Here is a 20,556-nt window from a genome sequence, read left to right on the forward strand (position 1 = left end):
TTTACTTAATCTTTATCACACTCTCTGCAAAAGTTAACAGAACAATCAGTTTGCATTGAGTCAAGGGCACCATCCACATATTTTGTAGTTCAGTCACTTTCGTGAAAATGCAAAATCCTCTGCTGAAGGGATTATCAGGGTCTCTCTTCCACGAATCAGAGATATTTATCAGGAGCGCTGCATTCGCAGGTCTCTGAGCATTATCAATAACTCTCCCATCCATCCAACAATCAGTTTGACTCCCTACCATCAGGCAGGAGGTACTGTAGTACTAGGACAAGAACTGTTAGGATGGGAAACAGCTTTTTCCTACCAGGCTGTGAGACTATTGAACTCCCTGCCAGTAGCCAGTTCTCATCACATAACTATGGAGTGCCTGTAGCATTATCCTGTTTACTTTTTAACTTGTGTTGTAAAAGCACCTTATTATTTGATAAATTATTTATGGTAATATTACATTGTGTTTGCATGTGAGCTATATGTACTGTATTGTGCACCTTGGTCTGGAGGAACTTTGTTTAATTTGGCAGTATACGTATGTATGTACTGTATTGTGCACCTTGGTCTGGAGGAACTTTGTTTAGTTTGGCGTTATGCGTATGTAGGTACTGTGTTGTGCACCTTGGTCTGGAGGAACTTTGTTTAGTTTGGCGGTATGCGTATGTAGGTACTGTGTTGTGCACCTTGGTCTGGAGGAACTTTGTTTAGTTTGGCGGTATGCGTATGTAGGTACTGTGTTGTGCACCTTGGTCTGGAGGAACTTTGTTTAGTTTGGCGGTATGCGTATGTAGGTACTGTGTTGTGCACCTTGGTCTGGAGGAACTTTGTTTAGTTTGGCGGTATGCGTATGTAGGTACTGTGTTGTGCACCTTGGTCTGGAGGAACTTTGTTTAGTTTGGCGGTATGTGTATGTAGGTACTGTGTTGTGCACCTTGGTCTGGAGGAACTTTGTTTAGTTTGGCGGTATGCGTATGTAGGTACTGTGTTGTGCACCTTGGTCTGGAGGAACTTTGTTTAGTTTGGCGGTATGTGTATGTAGGTACTGTGTTGTGCACCTTGGTCTGGAGGAACTTTGTTTAGTTTGGCGGTATGTGTATGTAGGTACTGTGTTGTGCACCTTGGTCTGGAGGAACTTTGTTTAGTTTGGCGGTATGTGTATGTAGGTACTGTGTTGTGCACCTTGGTCTGGAGGAACTTTGTTTAGTTTGGCGGTATGCGTATGTAGGTACTGTGTTGTGCACCTTGGTCTGGAGGAACTTTGTTTAGTTTGGCGGTATGTGTATGTAGGTACTGTGTTGTGCACCTTGGTCTGGAGGAACTTTGTTTAGTTTGGCGGTATGCGTATGTAGGTACTGTGTTGTGCACCTTGGTCTGGAGGAACTTTGTTTAGTTTGGCGGTATGCGTATGTAGGTACTGTGTTGTGCACCTTGGTCTGGAGGAACTTTGTTTAGTTTGGCGGTATGCGTATGTATGGCTGAATGATAATAAACTGTACTTGAACTTGAAAATCAAATTTTTTTCACTTGCTTTCTCCTTTGTAAGCTGCAAAAGGTAAGTTTCCAAAGAGGGCTTCGTTTAAAATGAACTGTAACTTGTCCTGGCATTCAATCCTCTGATGAAAATATCCTTTACATTGGAGTACATAACCTTCTACTCCAGTTTTCTTTCTCATTAGACTTGTACAGATTCATCTTCAAACCTTTATTTCCCCTTTTCCATGTCACGTCTAGAAGGGCAGATGTTAATGAAATCTAAATCATAATATTATTCACAAGTCCTCTTTGGAAAGTCCTGTCTCGTTTTCTCTCTCGCGCTCTCTTGTGCTCTCTCTCGTGCTCTCTCATGTCATCTTCATCAGTTACAACACAGACAAGAATATTAGGTGTGTGTGAGACTTGTGTTTCTCCTTATAAATTCACTTACCTTACTGTAAATAGGCTGTCGCTTTTTGAGTTCATTAAGTTCACTTTCTGAGTACAGGGCTATGGTAAGAAACTTTGTCACATGGTGTGAGCAGAATTATCTGCAGCTTAATGTGAAAAAGACTAAGGAGCTGGTGGTAGACCTGAGGAGAGCTAAGGTACCGGTGACCCCTGTTTCCATCCAGGGGATCAGTGTGGACATGGTGGAGGATTACAAATACCAGGGGATACGAATTGACAATAAACTGGACTGGTCTAAGAACACTGAGGCTGTCTGCAAGAAGGGTCAGAGCTGTCTCTATTTCCTGAGGAGACTGAGGTCCTTTAACATCTGCCGGATGATGCTGAGAATGTTCTACGAGTCTGTGGTGGCCAGTGCGATCATGTTTGCTGTTGTGTGCTGGGATAGCAGGCTGAGGGTAGCAGACACCAACAGAATCAACAGACTCATTCGTAAGGCCAGTGATGTTGTGGGGATGGAACTGGACTCTCTCACGGTGGTGTCTGAAAAGAGGATGCTGTCCAAGTTGCATGCCACCTTGGACAATGTCTCCCATCCACTACATAATGTACTGGTTGGGCACAGGAGTACATTCAGCCAGAGACTCATTCCACCGAGATGCAACACAGAGCGTCATAGGAAGTCATTCCTGCCTGTGGCCATCAAACTTTACAACTCCTCCCTTGGAGGGTCAGACATCCTGAGCCAATAGGCTGGTCCTAGACTTATTTCATAATTTACTGGCATAATTTACATATTACTATTTAACTATTTATGGTTCTATTACTACTTATTATTTATGGTGCAACTGTAACAAAAACCAATTTCCCCTGGGATCAATAAAGTATGACTATGACTATTTATCAGTTACATTGGTTGAATCCTCTAATGAATGAGTTGATATTGCTTCATCATTGGTGCTTGAACTATTTGGTTCTTCTAATTTGATAACCCACATTGCAATGGTTCCTTGAAGAAATGTAATATCCTCATAAACTGCTGGGAATTTCTGGCTCTTGACCACTTAAAATTGAGTAGGAACATTTGGGATGGTATTGAGAATCATGAAGTTGTACATTGGGAGTACATGGATACACAGCATGAAGAATGGCACTTCTCACAAATTGCCTTTCCCATCTGTGGTGCCCACATTGGTCTCATTAGTCACCTTGGAGCCCTCATAACTGGAGTTGGACTTAGTCACCTAGATCCTGAAGGACTGCCTTTGAGCCTGGCCATGATAGGTACTGAATTAATGGATTCCAGAGTGATGGAATACTGCTAGACTGCTACGTGAATATTTGGAGAGTGGAAAGATATGATAATATGCAGGCAAAAGTGATTCATTTAATTTGACACGTATTCAGCACAGACATTTATATTCTATTGGATCTTGCGCCTCCAATGAAGAATGATCAAATAGAATGCCTGTTTTTTAAACGACGGAGCTGAGAGACTTCCAACACTACAGGCAGGTGGAAAATTGTGAGCGTAGTCTCTAATCATAGGTGGTACCTGAATGTCCCACCCTGTAGCGCTGATGCAAGATTACGGCCCAAAATGTTGACAGTTCCTCCTCCCTCCTCCCCCCCTCCCCCCACAGATGCTGCCCGGCCTTCTGAGTTGCTCCAGCAGATTTTTTTATATTGCACCTGCAGCCTTTTGCATCTCTAGAAGAATGCTCCTGTCTGCTTTTGTGTACTGAAGGGAAAGTACATTCAAGTTCATTTCAAGTTTATTGTCATGCATACAAAGGGTATAAGTGCCATGAAAATTAGCTTTTTGCTGCAGTAGCACAAGCATAAGACAACATAAACTTAAATTGTACTTAAATTGTGTGACAAAATAAACATAATAACACTAGTGCAAATTGAGAGAAAGAAATACAGTCAGGGTTAATCATGCCAAGAATATACAAAATTATATTAGATTATGAGAACACTCAGTCCTCTTTTTATTGTCATTTAGAAATGCATACGTGCATTAAGAAATGATACAATGTTTCTCTGGAGTGGTATCACAGAAAACAGGACAAACCAAAGACTAACACTGACAGAACCACATAATTATAACATATAGTTACAGCAGTGCAAAGCAATGCCATAATTTGATGAAGAACAAACCATGGGCATGGTAAATAAAGTCTCAAAAGTCCCCGAGTCGATCGACTCCTGAGTCCCCGATGGTAGGCGACAAAAGGGAGAAGCTCCCTGCCATAAACCTCCAGGCACCGTCAACTTGAGCCGATGCCTTGGAAACAGCCGACCACAGCTGACACTGAGTCCATCCGTCCGAAAACTTCGAGCTTCTGACCGGCCCCTCCGATACAGCCTCCCGAGCGCCATCGACCTCGCCCCAGTCACTGAAACACGCAAAGCCGAGGATTTTGGGGCCATCAGCTCCGGACGTTCCGGTTACCACACAGTAGCAGTGGCAGCGAAGCGGGCATTTCAGAAGTTTTCCAGATGTTCCTCCGTGCTCTCACATCTGTCTCCATCAAATCAGAATTGTGCATGGTCCCCTACTTGACAGATTACAGATATTCATCACTGGAAAGGCCGCGTGCGCTGCCGTCGTGCCACCATCTTCTCCTCCCTCCTTTACAAACTTTATTTAATTGCAATAACAAACAATGTATTAGAGTCAGTGCATTCCTATTCAATTGCGTTGTTTTATTAAGACTTCCACTTAGGCGATATAATCTTGTACATTATATGCAGAGGGGGCCTTCATACAGTGGTCCTCCAAGAAGTTCCTTTCCGTACATCACATCTCCATTTAGTGGACCTTTCAGATTGCACTCTTGGCTCTTAGAGTTGAGTGGTCGGCAATACTTACTGGGGGAAATACTTCCTACTTGTAGGAAGAGTGGGAGATGTGGGTAAGCCATGGAATCTCCTTCACTGAGCAGACAGTCTCAGGACAGCAATTGACATGGATCTTGTGTAAATGAGGGGAGCATTTCCCAGAGCAGGAGGCCTTGCTGTGTTGCCGAGATTTTGGAGACAGACAAAAATACACACCCACGCTCTTCTCCAAACATTTTTTGCCTATGCCAAAGTTGTAGTTTAGGCCAACATTTGAGTTGACTAATGACATATTAACCAGGTAGTCCTAATGTTGTTTAAGAGCAGAAGCCTGGAAGAAGTTGAGCTTTGAGAGGTGAAAAGATGGAAGTTTTTAAGATGATCAACAGTCCTTGTTGGGCAGACATTGTGATTAAAGGGAGAGCACGGTAACTATACTTGGGCCAAAATTGAGCGTTTATGACTACAAAGCACTAGTTATACAATTGTTGCTCTTTATTGTCTCCGTTGAAAATATATTGCATTCCATGGAAGCCTTTGACTTCTTTCATGTTAAACCACTTATTTTGCAGTTGTTCCAAGACTGAGTGGCCATTGAAATTTTCATTCCTGGTTACCTCACAATACCTTTCTTAAGCCCCTTGTATGAATAAAATTGTCATTCAAAGTTGGAGCCATTTGTGGTCTTTTACGTTGGTCCTACCTTAGTTCTTCCATATGCACTGTTATTTTGTTCTTTGTGTTCTATATTGTTTATAGAACAAATCCTATTGAATTTTGTTCAAAAAGAAGATCCTATAATTTTGTGTAGGGGTTGCAATATGGTACAAATATTGATTTTATCTGAGATGTGGAAGCAGAAATATGTCTGTCTCCCCTCCCCCCAAACTGTCCCCTCAAGCATTCCTACTGAATATTTAAACATTTTATCTCTGCTGGCCTTTACAGATGACTTTTCACTTGCCAGTCAATGCAGGTGTAATGGTGTGAGGGCCACCCTCTGTGCTGTAAAGCATCTGATTTATGAAAGTGATAAATTCTGGAAATGTCAAAAAATGTACCTCTGTTCCTTATTTTATCTTTAGCAATTGTGATGTTCATGTCACCACTCAAAGTTGCAAAATCCAGTAGTCTTCCTGCCACTAACCATCGGCGTAGGTGGCTTCTTGTCACTTTTTCAACTTACCCTCATGAATAGTTGTCACTGTTAGCTCCTTAAGGTTGTCATAGCTGGGGCAGAGCTACTAAGCCCGGCAGAATTTTTTTCTACTGATAGGAGAAGGGAAAATGGAAGGTTACTTAAAACAACACACGTAAAATTTGCTGGTGAACGCAGCAGGCCAGGCAAGAAGGGTCTTGGCCTGAAGTGTTGACTGTACCTCTTCCTAGCGATGCTGCCAGGCCTGCTGTGTTCACCAGCAACTTTTATGTGTGTTGCTTGAATTTCCAGCATCTGCAGAATTCCTCGTGTTTGCGAGGTTACTTAAAACCATTTATTTCGGGTAGTTGGGCTTATCGGCTGTGGTTGGCAGCTCATCTGGGAGAAGGAAAACTCTGACCTCACACCTCTGCTGCCTTGCAACTATACCCATAGATTAAATGGCTGTACTTTTAGTTTCCGCTACTATGTTGGTTAATGGTTGAAACAGGAAAGAGTTGGTGGTAATATAGGGAGGGGAATAAAATTGATTAATATGATTGGTTAGCACCCAAAGGCCCTGTTTCTGTACTGTATTACTTGTGCTGAAGCTCACTTGAGATGTTCGCTTCCTTCCAACTTGGCCATCTGCTAGTAGAAGGCATTTCCAGGTTTAATTATAGATAAAATATAGAGGATAGTTGTATAGGACATATGGTGCTGAGTAACTTGTAGCCCATTAACAGTACCCAATGTAACAAATCCAATGTCAGCCATAAAATCCAGAAACAAATGACATAAATAGGGTTATGTAATTGTACATTCTGGCAGGAAGAATGACAGATGATAAAGACAAAATGTTTTGAAGGGTGTTGAAGAATGAGGAAGTAAACATGCACAATCCTTCAATATCAGTGTGTGTTGAGAGAGCAGTGACACAAGAGACTGCAGGCGGTGGAATTTGTTTATTGAGTAACAGCGTAGAATAGGCCTTCCCAGCCTTCGAGCCGCATTCCCCAGTGATCCCCTGATTTAATCGGAGCCTAATCACAGGACAATTGACAATGACCAATTAACCTACCAACTAGAATGTCATTTGAACTGTGGGAGGAAACCCACGCGGTCACAGGGAGAATGTACAAACTCCTTACAGGCAGCAGTGGGAAGTGAATGCAGGTCCCTAGTACCATAAATCGGGAGCGAGAAAAAAACAGCTGGAGGAACCTAGCAGGTTTGATAGCATCTACCGAGGGACTGGTCAGTCATCTGGACTCTGGTAATGACCCAAAGTCTCGACTGTCCAATTTCCTCCACAGATGATGCCCAACCTGCTGAGTTCCTCCAGCAGTATGTTCTGCGTTGAATGTTTAGTAAAGTATATAGGATCCTTCCATTAATTAATAGAATAGAGAAACAGTGAAGTTATATTGAATTTGGACAAAATTGAGGGTAGGAGATGGAGAGGGGATCTTGTAGAAGTGTATGATGGAATCCACTCAGCCTTTTTCCCAGGATTGGGGAATCAGGAACTAGAGGACACAGGTTTAAGGTGATGGGAGATATCTAAGAGGAACTAGAGGGGCAATTTTTGTTATACAAAGGTTGATAAGTTTACAGAATGAGCTATGAGAAGAAGTGGTTCAGGCAGGTACAACATATAGAGCATAAAACTACACAATTTAATATAAGAAAATACCCACATAAGTTAATGTTCCCCATTCATTACATGGGAGTGTCCTTTGCCTGCCTTAGTCCAGGATTTAGGCAGATTGTGAGCGGAGAAGCGTGTTGAGGTTTGTTCGAGCTTGTTAGGCTCCATAAGGAATACTTTGGCACATTATGTGCAGCTATAGCCCAGGTGACTGGGAGAAAGATGTCAGCTGCAGTTTAGACTGATGCGAATGCTTGATAATCTGACTGCCACTTGGAAGCCTAGAAAACTCGTGGCATTGTTGCTGGCATCAAGGCAGAAGATTCCATGGGAAGGAAATAGTGCTCACTTTGGATTTCTTTAACACGAGGAAATCTGCAGATGCTGGAATTTCAAGCAACACACATAAAAGTTGCTGGTGAATGCAGCGGGCCAGGCAGCACCTCTTCCTAGGGGTGCTGCCTGGCCTGCTGCATTCACCAGCAACTTTTATGTGTGTTGCTTGGATTTCTTTATATCTTTGCTACTAACGTTGCTTTTAACATCTCATATTCTCAGACTGCTACCTCCAATATAGAAAGCAGTTAAGTAAGGAGTGCCGCTATAATTCCCCCCACCTCGCCATTCCCCATTCTTGTTTCTCTCTCCCACCTTATCTCCTTACCTGCCCATCACCTCCTTCTGATGCTCCTCCTTCTTTCCTTTCGTCCATAGTTTTCTGTCCACTCCTATCAGATTCCCCCTCCTCCAGTCCTTCCGCTCTTTCACCATTCACCTTCACAGCTCTTTACTTCACTCCCCACCATCCCACTCACTTATCACCTTCCTTTCCAGTCCTGGAAAAGGGTCATAGCCCAAAACGTTGACTGTTTACTCTTTCCCATAAAAGCTCCCTGGCCTGCTGAGTTCCTCCAGCATTTTGTAAATACTATATTAGCAAAGAGCTTTGATCTTAGCCTTTCAATGGCTATCAAAACGGTTGGTAACATGCATTCATGTGGATGAATCAGTGAGTTATGTGTATAATTGATGAGTTTAGTTGCATTATAGGATTAAGTATATTGGTAACTCCTCTGTAGACCAGACACAATTGTAATGAAATCCCTAGCAGTGCAGAACATATTTGAAATTGATTCATGTGGTGTAATAAAATGGTTTAATGGAGAGAAGTTCTTCACTGGCACTGCCAGTGCACTGTGAAAACACCTGACAGCACAGTGATTAGTTTTAATACCTCAAGCATCAACACCATTTCCAAGTGCTTTGTAATGTTAAATATAGGTAGTTACATTGAGGTGATAATTAAAAATTACAACTTCACAATGTCAAAGTTAACTAGCTTGTACAATTTTCCTAAATTATGCTGGTGCCAGTGTTCTAAAATAAGCTTATTGACAACTTTTCCTGCAGTAATTATTAAAAGCAAGTTCTAGTCACTTTTTTTGTGATTCTTGAGGGAAGAAAACTGTGGAAAAAAAGTTATCTCTTGGAATAAGATGAATGTTTATATTACTCATTTTAACTGAACATCAATGAGCTCTTTGTTTTCATGGTTCAGCCACTATGTGGTTATACTGTCCTCCAACAAAATAAAATTAGCAAATACTAATACTGTTATTGCAAGAATATTGTGTTACTCTCTGGTGCTTGATACTGAAAGGATTGGCTTGCATATACACGATGTTCTACAGTACAATCCAATTCAACATTTCTGTCTATCACTCAAATTGTATAATAAAATCTGGCGTAGAAAAATAATGAGCCCTATGAGTATTAATAAAACAGTACTTGGAGGGGAAATAAGATGCTGTGTGTACTTTATATGTTTTAGGAGTACTTTGATGTCACATTTCAATGTGTTAAGGAGGACTGATTGTAAGGGAGAATATTTCCACTGTCTAAAGAGCCTGGGGCTGGAAGGGTGCAGAAGCTACACATACAAGCAAGGCCTTCCACGAGTGAAGTTATGGAGCACTTCTCAATATAGCAAATGGTAGAAATCAGGAGATAAACTGCAAAATAGCTGTTGTTGCTGGTTCCACCCTATCATTCTCAGAACTTGTAACATCTCACTGGAGTCGTTTCTCATTCTTCAAATCTCTGATGTGTCAGAGTAGTCTTCCTTTCTCTCCCCACCCCCTCTCCCGAGGGCACCCCCTCATTCCCAGGATTTGTTCTGTTTTTACCCTTTGTCAGCTGAGGTTTTCATCATGTTTGACATGTAGCATTCCACACTAACAAAATGGAGTTGCCTTTGGCTGGCTGATATTTTTTTTAAAGCTGCTCTTAAAACACAACTGCAGGGGGTCCATCATGAAAACCAGCATCTGCTCCACGGACTCCGTCGACAATTCTTGCTGCCTGAATCAAGCAACCAACATAATCAGAGACCCCACCTACTTTCAGATATTCTCTCTTTTCACCACTCCCATTGGACAGAAATACAAACAGCAGAGCTTCTACCCTGCTGTTATAAGGCTATTGAATGGTCACATAGTACGATAAGATGGATTCCTGACCTCATGATCTACTTCATTATGAATTTGTAACTTATGGTCTACTTGCACTGCACTTTTGCTGTGACTATAATACTCCATCTGCACTCTGTTATTGTTTTTCCCTTGTACTACCTCAGTGCATTGTTGTAATGAAATGATCTGTGTGGAAGGCATGTGAAATAAAGATTTTCACTGTACCTCAGTACATGTGACATAATAAACTAATTTACAAATTTCAAATTTCATTCCATGCCAATCATTATTAATGCAACCAATGATTAATTGAATGAAGAAACAGGAATGAGAGGATGTGTTGGTTTCTGGTCCTGTTATTTGAAAACAAATGATAGTCCTGCTTAACATGGTCTACCACTTTAATTGGGGTAAATATAATTCAGAAATTTAATGGTCATTCAAATGCTGTGCACTAGACTAAACACATACCAGCCTCAGCAAATAGTGTTCATTTTATTTGGAACACAAGTTTGTGCCAGCCACGTTTCTGTAAAATTCACTAATTATAGATTTCAGTTATGTCAATAGAATATTGACATTTTGAAGTTGAGTTTATGGCCATGTGACAAGGATCGTAGGGTGCAGATACAATAGAAAACTTGCTAGCATCACATGCACATAGATTCAGACATTGTTTACAGATCATAAATTATTACATAAATGTCCTTAATTGTGCAGTCTTATTAATATAAAATTTGTATCCACAATTTTACCTCTCTGTGTTTTCCACCACTTCCCAAACTCTCCTCCTCTTCAGCCATTAGGGGGACAATGCTTTTAACCACCAAAACCGGTCAAACACCTAGAATTCTCTTCATGTGTTCTTGACCATCACTTTCTTCTTTTAAACCTCCACGAAAGATCATCTCCTCAACTGGACCCCTGGTAGCATCCTCCATTTTGGCTCAAGTGACAACTTTCATGTAATTACTCAGGTACCTTGGAGGTACTTGTCCTGTAACCCAATTTCCATGATACATGATAGTTACATACAGTATATAAGATCTTAAAGTTTTCCATAAAAGTTTGAGTACCCATTAGAAAACTTTTTCATGGTGCATTATTGATCTCTAGCAGTGGAAATTAAAGATGTTGACTTCAGCTGTAGTAGTCTTTCACAGTAATATGCCCTGCCTCTTTCCCTGGTCCTGGATGGGTGAATAATTATTTCAAATAATCAAATTCCCCAAAACTATTTTATGCCTTTTAGCTTCACTATATACCCATTCAATATATTCCCAATTAAGTGAGGTCTTGGGCAACTGTAAATTATTAAAGGAAATATATTAGTTTCTGTTAAATAATTTATGCCAGTGGTTTTATTGACTGTGGCCAAGCAAAGTTATTGAAACTGGGACAGGTCTGGTACTCAAAGAAGATTTATCCATTGTTGTTCTCTTCCTGCAAGAAAGCAAATCAGGATCTTACTGAGCAGAAGATTTAAACGAGGTTGAGTTGGGTTGTGTGTTGTGTTTTGTGGCAGGGTTGTTCAGCCTCACCAGCACCACATCTTGGATGAAGATGAGCTACCGAACTCCAGTCAGAACAATGAAAAGCCAAGTTCATCACGTCCTGCAGGGCGGAAGCGACAGCCCAGCATGTCTGAGACGATGCCTCTGTACACACTCTGCAAGGAGGACTTGGAAAGCATGGACAAAGAGGTAAGCCCACATTGACCCCACATTCTAACAGTAGCCTCTTAGTATCTGGAGTAGAATTTGAACTCTCAGCCTCCTGAACCAGACATGAGCTCTTCCTGAGCCACGACTGCACATTGTAGATATTCACTGTGATCTATTTTAAAAACTCTGCTTGGAATCAATATCAATATGTGGTAAAAATGGAACTGACTTCGTAACTATGCTGCGAAATTTAGGGAAAAAAGGTGATACATTATTGCCTAACTACTTCAGAACTGACACAGAAAGCAAGTATCTGGAAAGATAAACATGTCATTGAATGTTAAATAGTCAACGGAATCTGTTCGTGAAGTTGGAAAAATGCGCTGAAGCTACATTACTCATTCTTAGCAAACCACAGATTAACGACCAGGCACTGAAATCTATTAGAACCAAGTATCTCTCATGTGCCTAAGTTTCAGTGTGTGCAGTTATTTTTGTGACTTCAGACAAGCTGATGTTGCTCAGTGATAAACTTAGGTTCAGCTAATGGGTATAATATTCAGCTGCTGAGTAGAAGTACTTGACATTGTATTGTCCTATGGATAGTGCAGTTGAAGAGGAATGTAGATGAAAATGAGAAAAGTGGGTAAACCCATTGAGAGCTATCAAGATGAGGAAAACTGCCAACATGAACAGAGTGAGGAATGAACAATTTGCTACTAGCCTGCTTGACCTTGTCTGTCAACTTGGTTTCATCACTCATTTTGTAAGACTGTAGCAGGAGAAAGAAATTAATTAGCAGAAGAAAATTAAATTTCAACCATTGTATTTCTGGTTTTGAATATTCTAAATTTCTGATGTGGGAAGCCTGATTCTCTCACTTATATTGGTTCACTGTCAGCTGAAGGAGCTCTGCTTTGCATGTTTTTTAGTGCCAACACTTATGGAACATTCTGTGGCAAAACTTGGACCAAGGATTTCTTCATTCCCCAGATGTGAAACATCAACTTTGTTTCTCTCAGTAAATGAAAGCAAAAATAAAGCTGGGAAACTGAAATGAACCAGAAAATATCAGCAGGTCAGACAACATCTGTGGGAGGAGAAATGAGAGAAGCGGTTAACATGTTTGGAAAGAGTTGTAGACCCGAAACGTTTGACTTTATTTCTTTTCACAGCTGTTACTTTACCTGTTGAACGTCCTCAGCATTTTCCTGTTTGTGTTTGGAATATTTGTTACATGAAATATTAAGACCAGTGCCACACACAGAACCTTGTGGAAATAGCAAAGAAGATCTGATGGGTACTTAACTCTACAATTTCTTTGCACCCTCCATTTTGCCTTCCTCCTCACCCATTTATGGCTGTAATGCTAGCAATATTCTTAGCAGCCAGTCCAGATTAACATAATGAGTTTTGGATGCTTTGACTTTTTAAGAGTGGCATTGCACCAAAACGTGTCCTTTAGTTCTTGAGTCCATACTAAGTACCCATTTACTCTAATCCTACATGAATCTTAAGTTATTCCCTCAACTCACCCCAGATTCTATGATTCACCTACAGGTTTAGGGATCGACATTGGTCAATTCCTTGAGCAATACAGTTGCTACCTTTAAAAGACACTTGGGCAATAATAATGATAGGGCAGGTTTAGAAGCATATGGGCCTAACATAGGCAAAGGCATTTGCTAGGTATGCATCTTGGACAGCATGGGCTGATTAAGACCATCAAACCATAAGATATAGGAGCAGAAGTAGGCCATTCACCCCATCGAGTCTGCTCCACCATTCAATCATGGGCTGATCCAATTCTTCCAGTCATCCCCGCTCCCCTGCCTTCTCCCCATACCCTTTAATGCCCTGGCTAATCAAGAACCTATCTATCTCTAACTTAAATGCACCCACAACTTGGCCTCCACAGCCGCTCATGGCAACAAATTCCACAGATTTACCACCCTCTAACTAAAGTAATTTCTCCGCATCTCTGTTCTAAAAGGACGTCCTTCAACCCTGAAGTCGTGTCCTCCTGTCCTAGAAGCCCTTACCATGGGAAATAATTTTGCCATTATCTAATCTGTTCACGCCTTTTAACATACGGAATTTTTCTGTGAGATCCCCCCGCCATTCTCCTGAACTCCAGGGAATACAGCCCAAGAGCTGCCAGATGTTCCTTATACAATAACCCTTTCATTCCTGGAATTATTCTCGTGAGTCTTCTCTGAATCCTCTCCAATGTCAGTATATCCTTTATAAAATAAGGAGCCCAAAACTGTACACAATACTCCAAGTGTGGTCTCATGAGTGTCTTGTAGAGCTTCAACATCACATCCCTGGGTCAAAGGGCCTGTTTCCTTGCTATATAACTCAATGAATTTATGAACCTGCAACTTTAAGGGATGTGAAAGGGGTCTGGAGCACTGAGGGCAAAACCTCACAGTCACAAGAGGAATGAATGTATAAACTCCGCACAGACGGCATCTGAATTCGGGATTGAACTCTGGTAACTGAAGCTGTAAGGCAGCAGCTCTATGAGATGTACTGTACCACTGAGTCACCTACTCTACAGTTGCAAAGCTCAAGCTCAGTGATTACTTCAAGTCCCTTATGGAGGGACATTTTACTTTTGTATAATAGAATAGCTTCAACAGCTTAAATTACATAGCTTGTGATTATAATGAATCATGCTATCAAAGTTGTGATTTTGAAAATATATTTGCAAAGAACTCAGCAATACTCCCACGCATATAAGATATTCTCATTCATCATTTTTAAATGTTAGACATTCCATCAACCACCTAATTCTTAAATGGTACTAGAGGTGGCTGCTGAGGTTCATCAAGGCTGCTTAACCCAAGAAAGACAAAAGCCGCTGTTTACCGTTTACCTGTGCTGCCCGCATCTTGCATTTTGAATTTTATTAGCTTATTTGTAGTAATATTTTATGTGCTGTGTGTGATACACGTTTTGTGAGTGCACTGTGGTCCAGAGGAATGTTGTTTCATTTGATTGTATATATGTACAGTCAGATTGCAGTGAATTTGAACAGTGTTCTCCAATGTCATGTGGCCTCAACAAATTCCATGCTTTCAGGATGACTTGTACTTCCTTCCTTAACAGGGCAGGCTCTCTATAGGTTCAGATTCAGATTAGTTTATTGTCATATACACCATGGTGCAATAAACTCCTTGCTTTGACAAACTTCGAGCCTGAGCTGAGATTCTACTTCCATCGCAACCTCAGCTTACATCATGGCTGCTGCTGGAATGGACACCCATACCTTTCCCATCTCCAGATGGGTGCATCAAATTTCTTAGCTCTGTTATTTCCTGTTTTTTTTCATCATGTCCTCCATCACCTCTCTGGATCTCTCAGTTCTTTAACTCCTGCAATTTATAGGTAAAATCACCTACTATCAGAACTTTGTGTTTCTTGCAATAGATTACGATCTCTTTAAAAATTTGCTCCTCTAAATGCCACAGATAGTTGGGTGGTCTATAATATAATCCCATTAACGTGGTCATACCTTTTCTTATTCCTGAGTTCCACTCATAAATCCTCAATAGATGAACTCTCCAGTCTGTCCTGACTAAGCACTGCTGTGACATTTTCCCTGACTAGTAATGCCACCCTTCCCCTTTCATCCCTCCCGCTCTGTCGTGTCTAAAACGACAGAACACTGGAACATTGAACTGGCAGTCTTGCCCCTCCTGCAATCAAATCTCACAAATGGCTACATTGTCATAATTCGATGTGCTGCTCCATGCCCTAAGGTAATCCTCCTTTCCTACAATGTCCCTTGTGCTGAAATATATGCAGCTCAGATCATTAGTCCCACCATGCACAACCTTTCGATTCCTGACTTTGCTTGAAGCCTAACAGCATCTTTATCCACAACCTCCCCACTGTCTGTTCTGATGCTATGGTTCCCATCTCTCGGCAACTTGAGTTTACCACCCCACCCCACCTTCCCGCTAGGATATTAGTCCCCCTTCAGCTCAAGTGCATACTGTACCTTCTGTACAGGAAGAGAGTCCAATGAAAGTCCCTGGAAGAGAGTCCAATGATCCAAAAATCTGAAACCTCGCTCCTGTACCATCTCCTTAGCCACATGTTAACTTATATGATCTTCCTATTTCTGGCCTCATTAGCAAGTGGCAGGGGTAGCATTGAGCATAGAACATAGAATAGTACAGCATAGTACAGGCCCTTCGGGCCACATTGCTGTACCAACCCTCAAACCCTGCCTCCCAAATAACCCCCCACCTTAAATTCCTCCATATACCTGTCTAGTAGTCTCTTAAATTTCAGTAGTGTATCTGCCTCCACCACTGACTCAGGCAGTGCATTCCACGCACCAACCACTCTCTGAGTAAAGAACCTTCCTCTAATATCCTCCTTGAACTTCCCATCACTATCCTCCTTGAACTTCCCACCCCTTACCTTAAAGCCATGTCCTCTTGTATTGAGCAGTGGTGCCCTGGGGAAGAGACACTGGCTGTCCACTCCATTTATTCCTCTTAATATGTTGTATACTTCTATCATGTCTCCTCTCATCCTGCTTCTCTCCAGAGAGTAAAGCCCTAGCTCCCTTAATCTCTGATCATAATGCATAGTCTCTAAACCAGGCAGCAACCTGGTAAATCTCCCCTGTACCCTTTCCAATGCTTCCACATCCTTCCTACAGTGAGGCGACCAGAACTGGACACAGTACTCCAGGTGTGGCCTAACCAGAGTTTTATAGAGCTGCATCATTACCTCATGACTCTTAAACTCTATCCCTTGACTTATGAAAGCTAACACCCCACAGGCTTTCTTAACTACCCTATCTACCTGTGAGGCAACTTTCCAGGATCTGTGGCCATGTACCCCCAGATCCCTCTGCTCCTCCACACGACCAAGTATCCTACCATTTACTTTGTACTCTGCCTTGGAGTTTGTCCTTCCAAAGTGTACCACCTCACACTTCTCCAGGTTGAACTCCATCTGCCACTTCTCAGCCCACCTCTGCAACCTATAAATGTCTCTCTGCAATCTTCGACAATCCTCTACACTACCTACAACACCACCAACCTTTGTGTCATCTGCAAACTTGCCAACCTACCCTTCTACCCCCACATCCAGGTCGTTAATAAAAATCACAAAAAGTAGAGGTCCCAGAACAGATCCTTGTGGGACACCACTAGTCACAACCCTCCAATCCGAATGTACTCCCTCCACCATGACCCTCTGCCTTCTGCAGGCAAGCCAATTCTGAATCCACCTGGCCAAACTTCCCTGGATCCTATGCCTTCTGACTTTCTGAACAAGCCTACTGTGTGGAATCTTGTCAAATGCCTTACTAAAATCCATATACAAACCCCATTTCCAGAAAAGTTGGGATATTTTCCAAAATGCAATAAAAACAAAAATCTGTGGTATGTTAATGCAAGTGAACCTTTATTTAACTGACAAAAGTACAAAGAAAAGATTTTCAATAGTTTTAGTGACCATCTTAATTGTATTTTGTAAACACACACAAATTTAGAATTTGATGACTGCAACAAACTCAACAAAAGTTGGGACAGAGGCAAGTTTGCCATTATGTTACATCACCTTTCCTTTTAATAACACTTTTTAATCGTTTTGGAACTGTGGATACTAATTATAGTAGATTTGCAATTGGAAATTTTGTCCATTCTTGCTTGATATAAGACCTCAGCTGCTCAACAGTCTGTGGTCTCCATTGTCTGATTCTCCTCTTCATGATGCGCCATACATTTTCAATAGGAGATAGATCTGGACTGGCAGCAGGCCAGACAAGCACATGCACTCTGTGTCTACAAAGCCACGCTGTTGTAGCCCGTGCAGAATGTGGTCTGGCATTGTCCTGCTGAAATAAGCATGGACGTCCCGGGAAGAGACGTAGCCTTGATGGCAACATATGTCTCTCTAAAATTCTAATATATGCCTCAGAGTCAATGGTACCTTCACATACATGCAACTCACCCATGCCGTGGGCACTGATGCACCCCCATACCATCACAGGTGCTGGCATTTGCATCTTTCGCTGATAACAATCTGGATGATCGTTTTCATCTTTGGCACGGAGAACTCGACGCCCGTTTTTTCCGAAAATTAGCTGAAATGTGGACTCATCTGACCACAGCACACGGTTCCGCAGTCCTTCGGTCCATCTGAGATGAGCTCGGGCTCAAAGAACTTGCCGGCGTTTCTGCATAGAGTTGATGTATGGCTTCCTCCTTGCGTAATACAGTTTCAAGTTGCATTTCTGGATGCAGCGACGGACTGTGTTGAGTGACAATGGTTTTCCGAAGTACTCCGTAGCCCAGGTGGCTATAATTGTCACAGTAGCATGACAGTTTCTTAGGCAGTGCCGCCTGAGGGCTTGAAGATCACGCACATTCAACAGTGGTTTCCGACCTTGCCCTTTACGCACTGAGATGTCTCTGAATTTTCTGAATATTTTCACGATATTATGTACTGTAGATGTTGAAAGACCTAAATTCTCTGCAATCTTGCGTTGAGAAATGTTCCTTTATAACTGACTAACAATTCTCTCATGAATTTTGGCACAAAGGGGTGAGCCACGACCCATCCTTGCTTGCAAAGACTGAGCCTGTGATGGATGCTACTTTTATACCCAGTCATGATACCTCACCTGCTACTAATTAGCCCGCTTAATGTGGAGTCTTCGAAACCGGTGTTACTTGAATATTCTGTGCACTTTTCAATCTTATTTTAACTCTGTCCCAACTTTTGTTGAGTGTGTTGTAGCCATCAAATTCTAAATTTGTGTATGTTTACAAAATACAATTAAGTTGGTCAGGAAAACTATTGAAAATCTGTTCTTTGTACTTTTGTCAATTAAATAAAGGTTCACGTGAATTAATATATCACAGATTTTTGTTTTTATTGCATTTTGGAAAATATCCCAACTTTTCTGGAAATGGGGTTTGTAGATCACATCCACTGCACTACCTCATCTATATGCCTGGTCACCACCTCAAACAACTCTATCAGGCTTGTTAGACACGATCTGCCCTTCACAAAGCCATGCTGACTATCCCTGATCAGACCATGATTCTCTAAATGCCCACAGATCCTATCTCTCGGAATATTTTCCAACAGCTTTCCCACCACAGACATAAGGCTCACTAGTCTATAATTACCCGGACTATCCCCACTACCTTTTTTGAACAAGGGGACAACATTTGCCTGCCTCCAATCTTCCAGTACCATTCCCGCAGACAACGAAGACATAAAGATCCTAGTCAGAGGCTCAGCAATCTCTTCCCTCGCCTTGTGAAGCAGCCTGGGGAATATTCCGTCAGGCCCTGGGGACTTATCCGTCCTAATGTATTTTAATAACTCCAACACCTCCTCTCCCTTAATATCAACATGCTTCAGACATCAACTTCACTCATACTGTCCTCACCGTCATCAAGTTCCCTCTCATTGGTAAATACCGAGGAGAAGTATTCATTGAGGACCTCGCTCACATCCACAGCCTCCAGGCACATCTTCCCACCTTTATCTCTAATTGGTCCTACCTTCACTCTTGTTATCCTTCTGTTCTCCACATAATTGAAGAATGCCTTGGGGTTTTCCTTTACCCTACTCGCCAAGGCCTTCTCATGCCCCCTTCTTGCTCTTCTCAGCCCCTTCTGAAGCTGCTTTCTTGCTACCCTATATTCCGCAATAGACCCATCTGATCCTTGCTTCCTAAACCTCATGTATACTGCCTTCTTCCACCTGACTAGATTTTCCTCCACACTTGTCACCCATGGTTCCTTCACTCTATCTTCCTCACCAGGACAAACTTATCCCTAACATCCTGCAAGAGATCCCTAAACATCGACCACATGTCCATCGTACATTTCCCTGCAAAAACATCATCCCAATTGACACCCGCAAGTTCTAGCCTCAGAGCCTCATAATTTGGCCTTCCCCAATTAAAAATTTTCCTGTTCTTTCTGATTCTATCCTTTTCCATGATAATGCTGAAGGCCAGGGAGTGATGGTCACTGTCCCCCAGATGCTCACGCACTGAGAGATCTGTGACCTGACCCATCCTGAGATCGCAGCACTGGAAGTCCCGCCCTTTAACTTCACACAAAACTCCCTGAACTCACTTTGCCGGACCTTGTCAACCATCCTACCCGTGTCTTTGATACCAAAGTAAACTCTGGCTGCCACTTCCACTTAAGAATGCTGTGGACTCGATCTGAGATGTCCCTGACCCTGGCACCAGGGGACAACAAACCATACAGGAATCTCATTCTCGTTCACTGAACCTCCTTTCTGTTCCCCTAACTAACAAACCCCCTTTCACTACTGCTTGCCTCTCCTCCACCCTTTACCCCCATTCCCTTCCGTGCCAGAGACTTGACTGCTGTGACTTTTCTCTGCTAGGTCACCTCCCCCCTGCTCCAACAGTATCCAAAGTGGTATACCTGTGTTGAAGGGAAAGGCCACAGGGGTACTCTGCACTGGCTGCCCTCTTTCCTCCTCCTAATGGTCACACAGTTACCTGATTCCTGCACCTTGGGTGTAACTACCTTCCTGTATGTCCTGCCTGTCAACGCCTCAGCCTCCCGAATGATCCACAGTTCATCTAGTTCCAGCTCCAAATCCTTAATATAGACTGCTAGAAGCTGCAGCTGGATGCCCTTCTTGCAGGTGTAGTCATCAGGAATACTGTATATCTCCCTGCTTTCCCATATCCTGCAGTAGGAGCATTCTACTATCCTGCCTGGCATTTACATTGCTCTAAATGTGCAATAAGAAAGACACAAGGGTAAATAACAGAAAAAAAATTCCAGTGGCTGTTTGTGGCTCATTCCATTCCAGGGAGGACTCTCAGGTATGGAAGGTCATTTTAGCTCGCCCTCCATATCTGGAGGA

At 42.2% G+C, this 20,556-nt stretch overlaps 1 protein-coding gene across 3 annotated transcripts in view; it reads left to right on the forward strand.

Annotated features, from left to right (window-relative positions):
• Positions 1-20,556, forward strand: part of ctdp1 (CTD (carboxy-terminal domain, RNA polymerase II, polypeptide A) phosphatase, subunit 1) — a 353,744-nt gene that overhangs the window by 123,344 nt on the left and 209,844 nt on the right. For 2 of the 3 annotated variants that reach the window (XM_072261682.1, XM_072261671.1), the window contains exon 11: positions 11,517-11,694. The exons of the other annotated variant lie outside the window; for it this stretch is intronic. In XM_072261682.1, the coding sequence (XP_072117783.1) occupies positions 11,517-11,694 (178 nt within the window). The remainder of the gene's footprint in view (positions 1-11,516; positions 11,695-20,556) is intronic. 3 annotated transcript variants of the gene reach the window in all.

The sequence above is a fragment of the Mobula birostris genome, chromosome 1 (genome assembly GCF_030028105.1).
Source record: "Mobula birostris isolate sMobBir1 chromosome 1, sMobBir1.hap1, whole genome shotgun sequence".
Lineage (NCBI taxonomy): Eukaryota > Metazoa > Chordata > Chondrichthyes > Myliobatiformes > Myliobatidae > Mobula > Mobula birostris.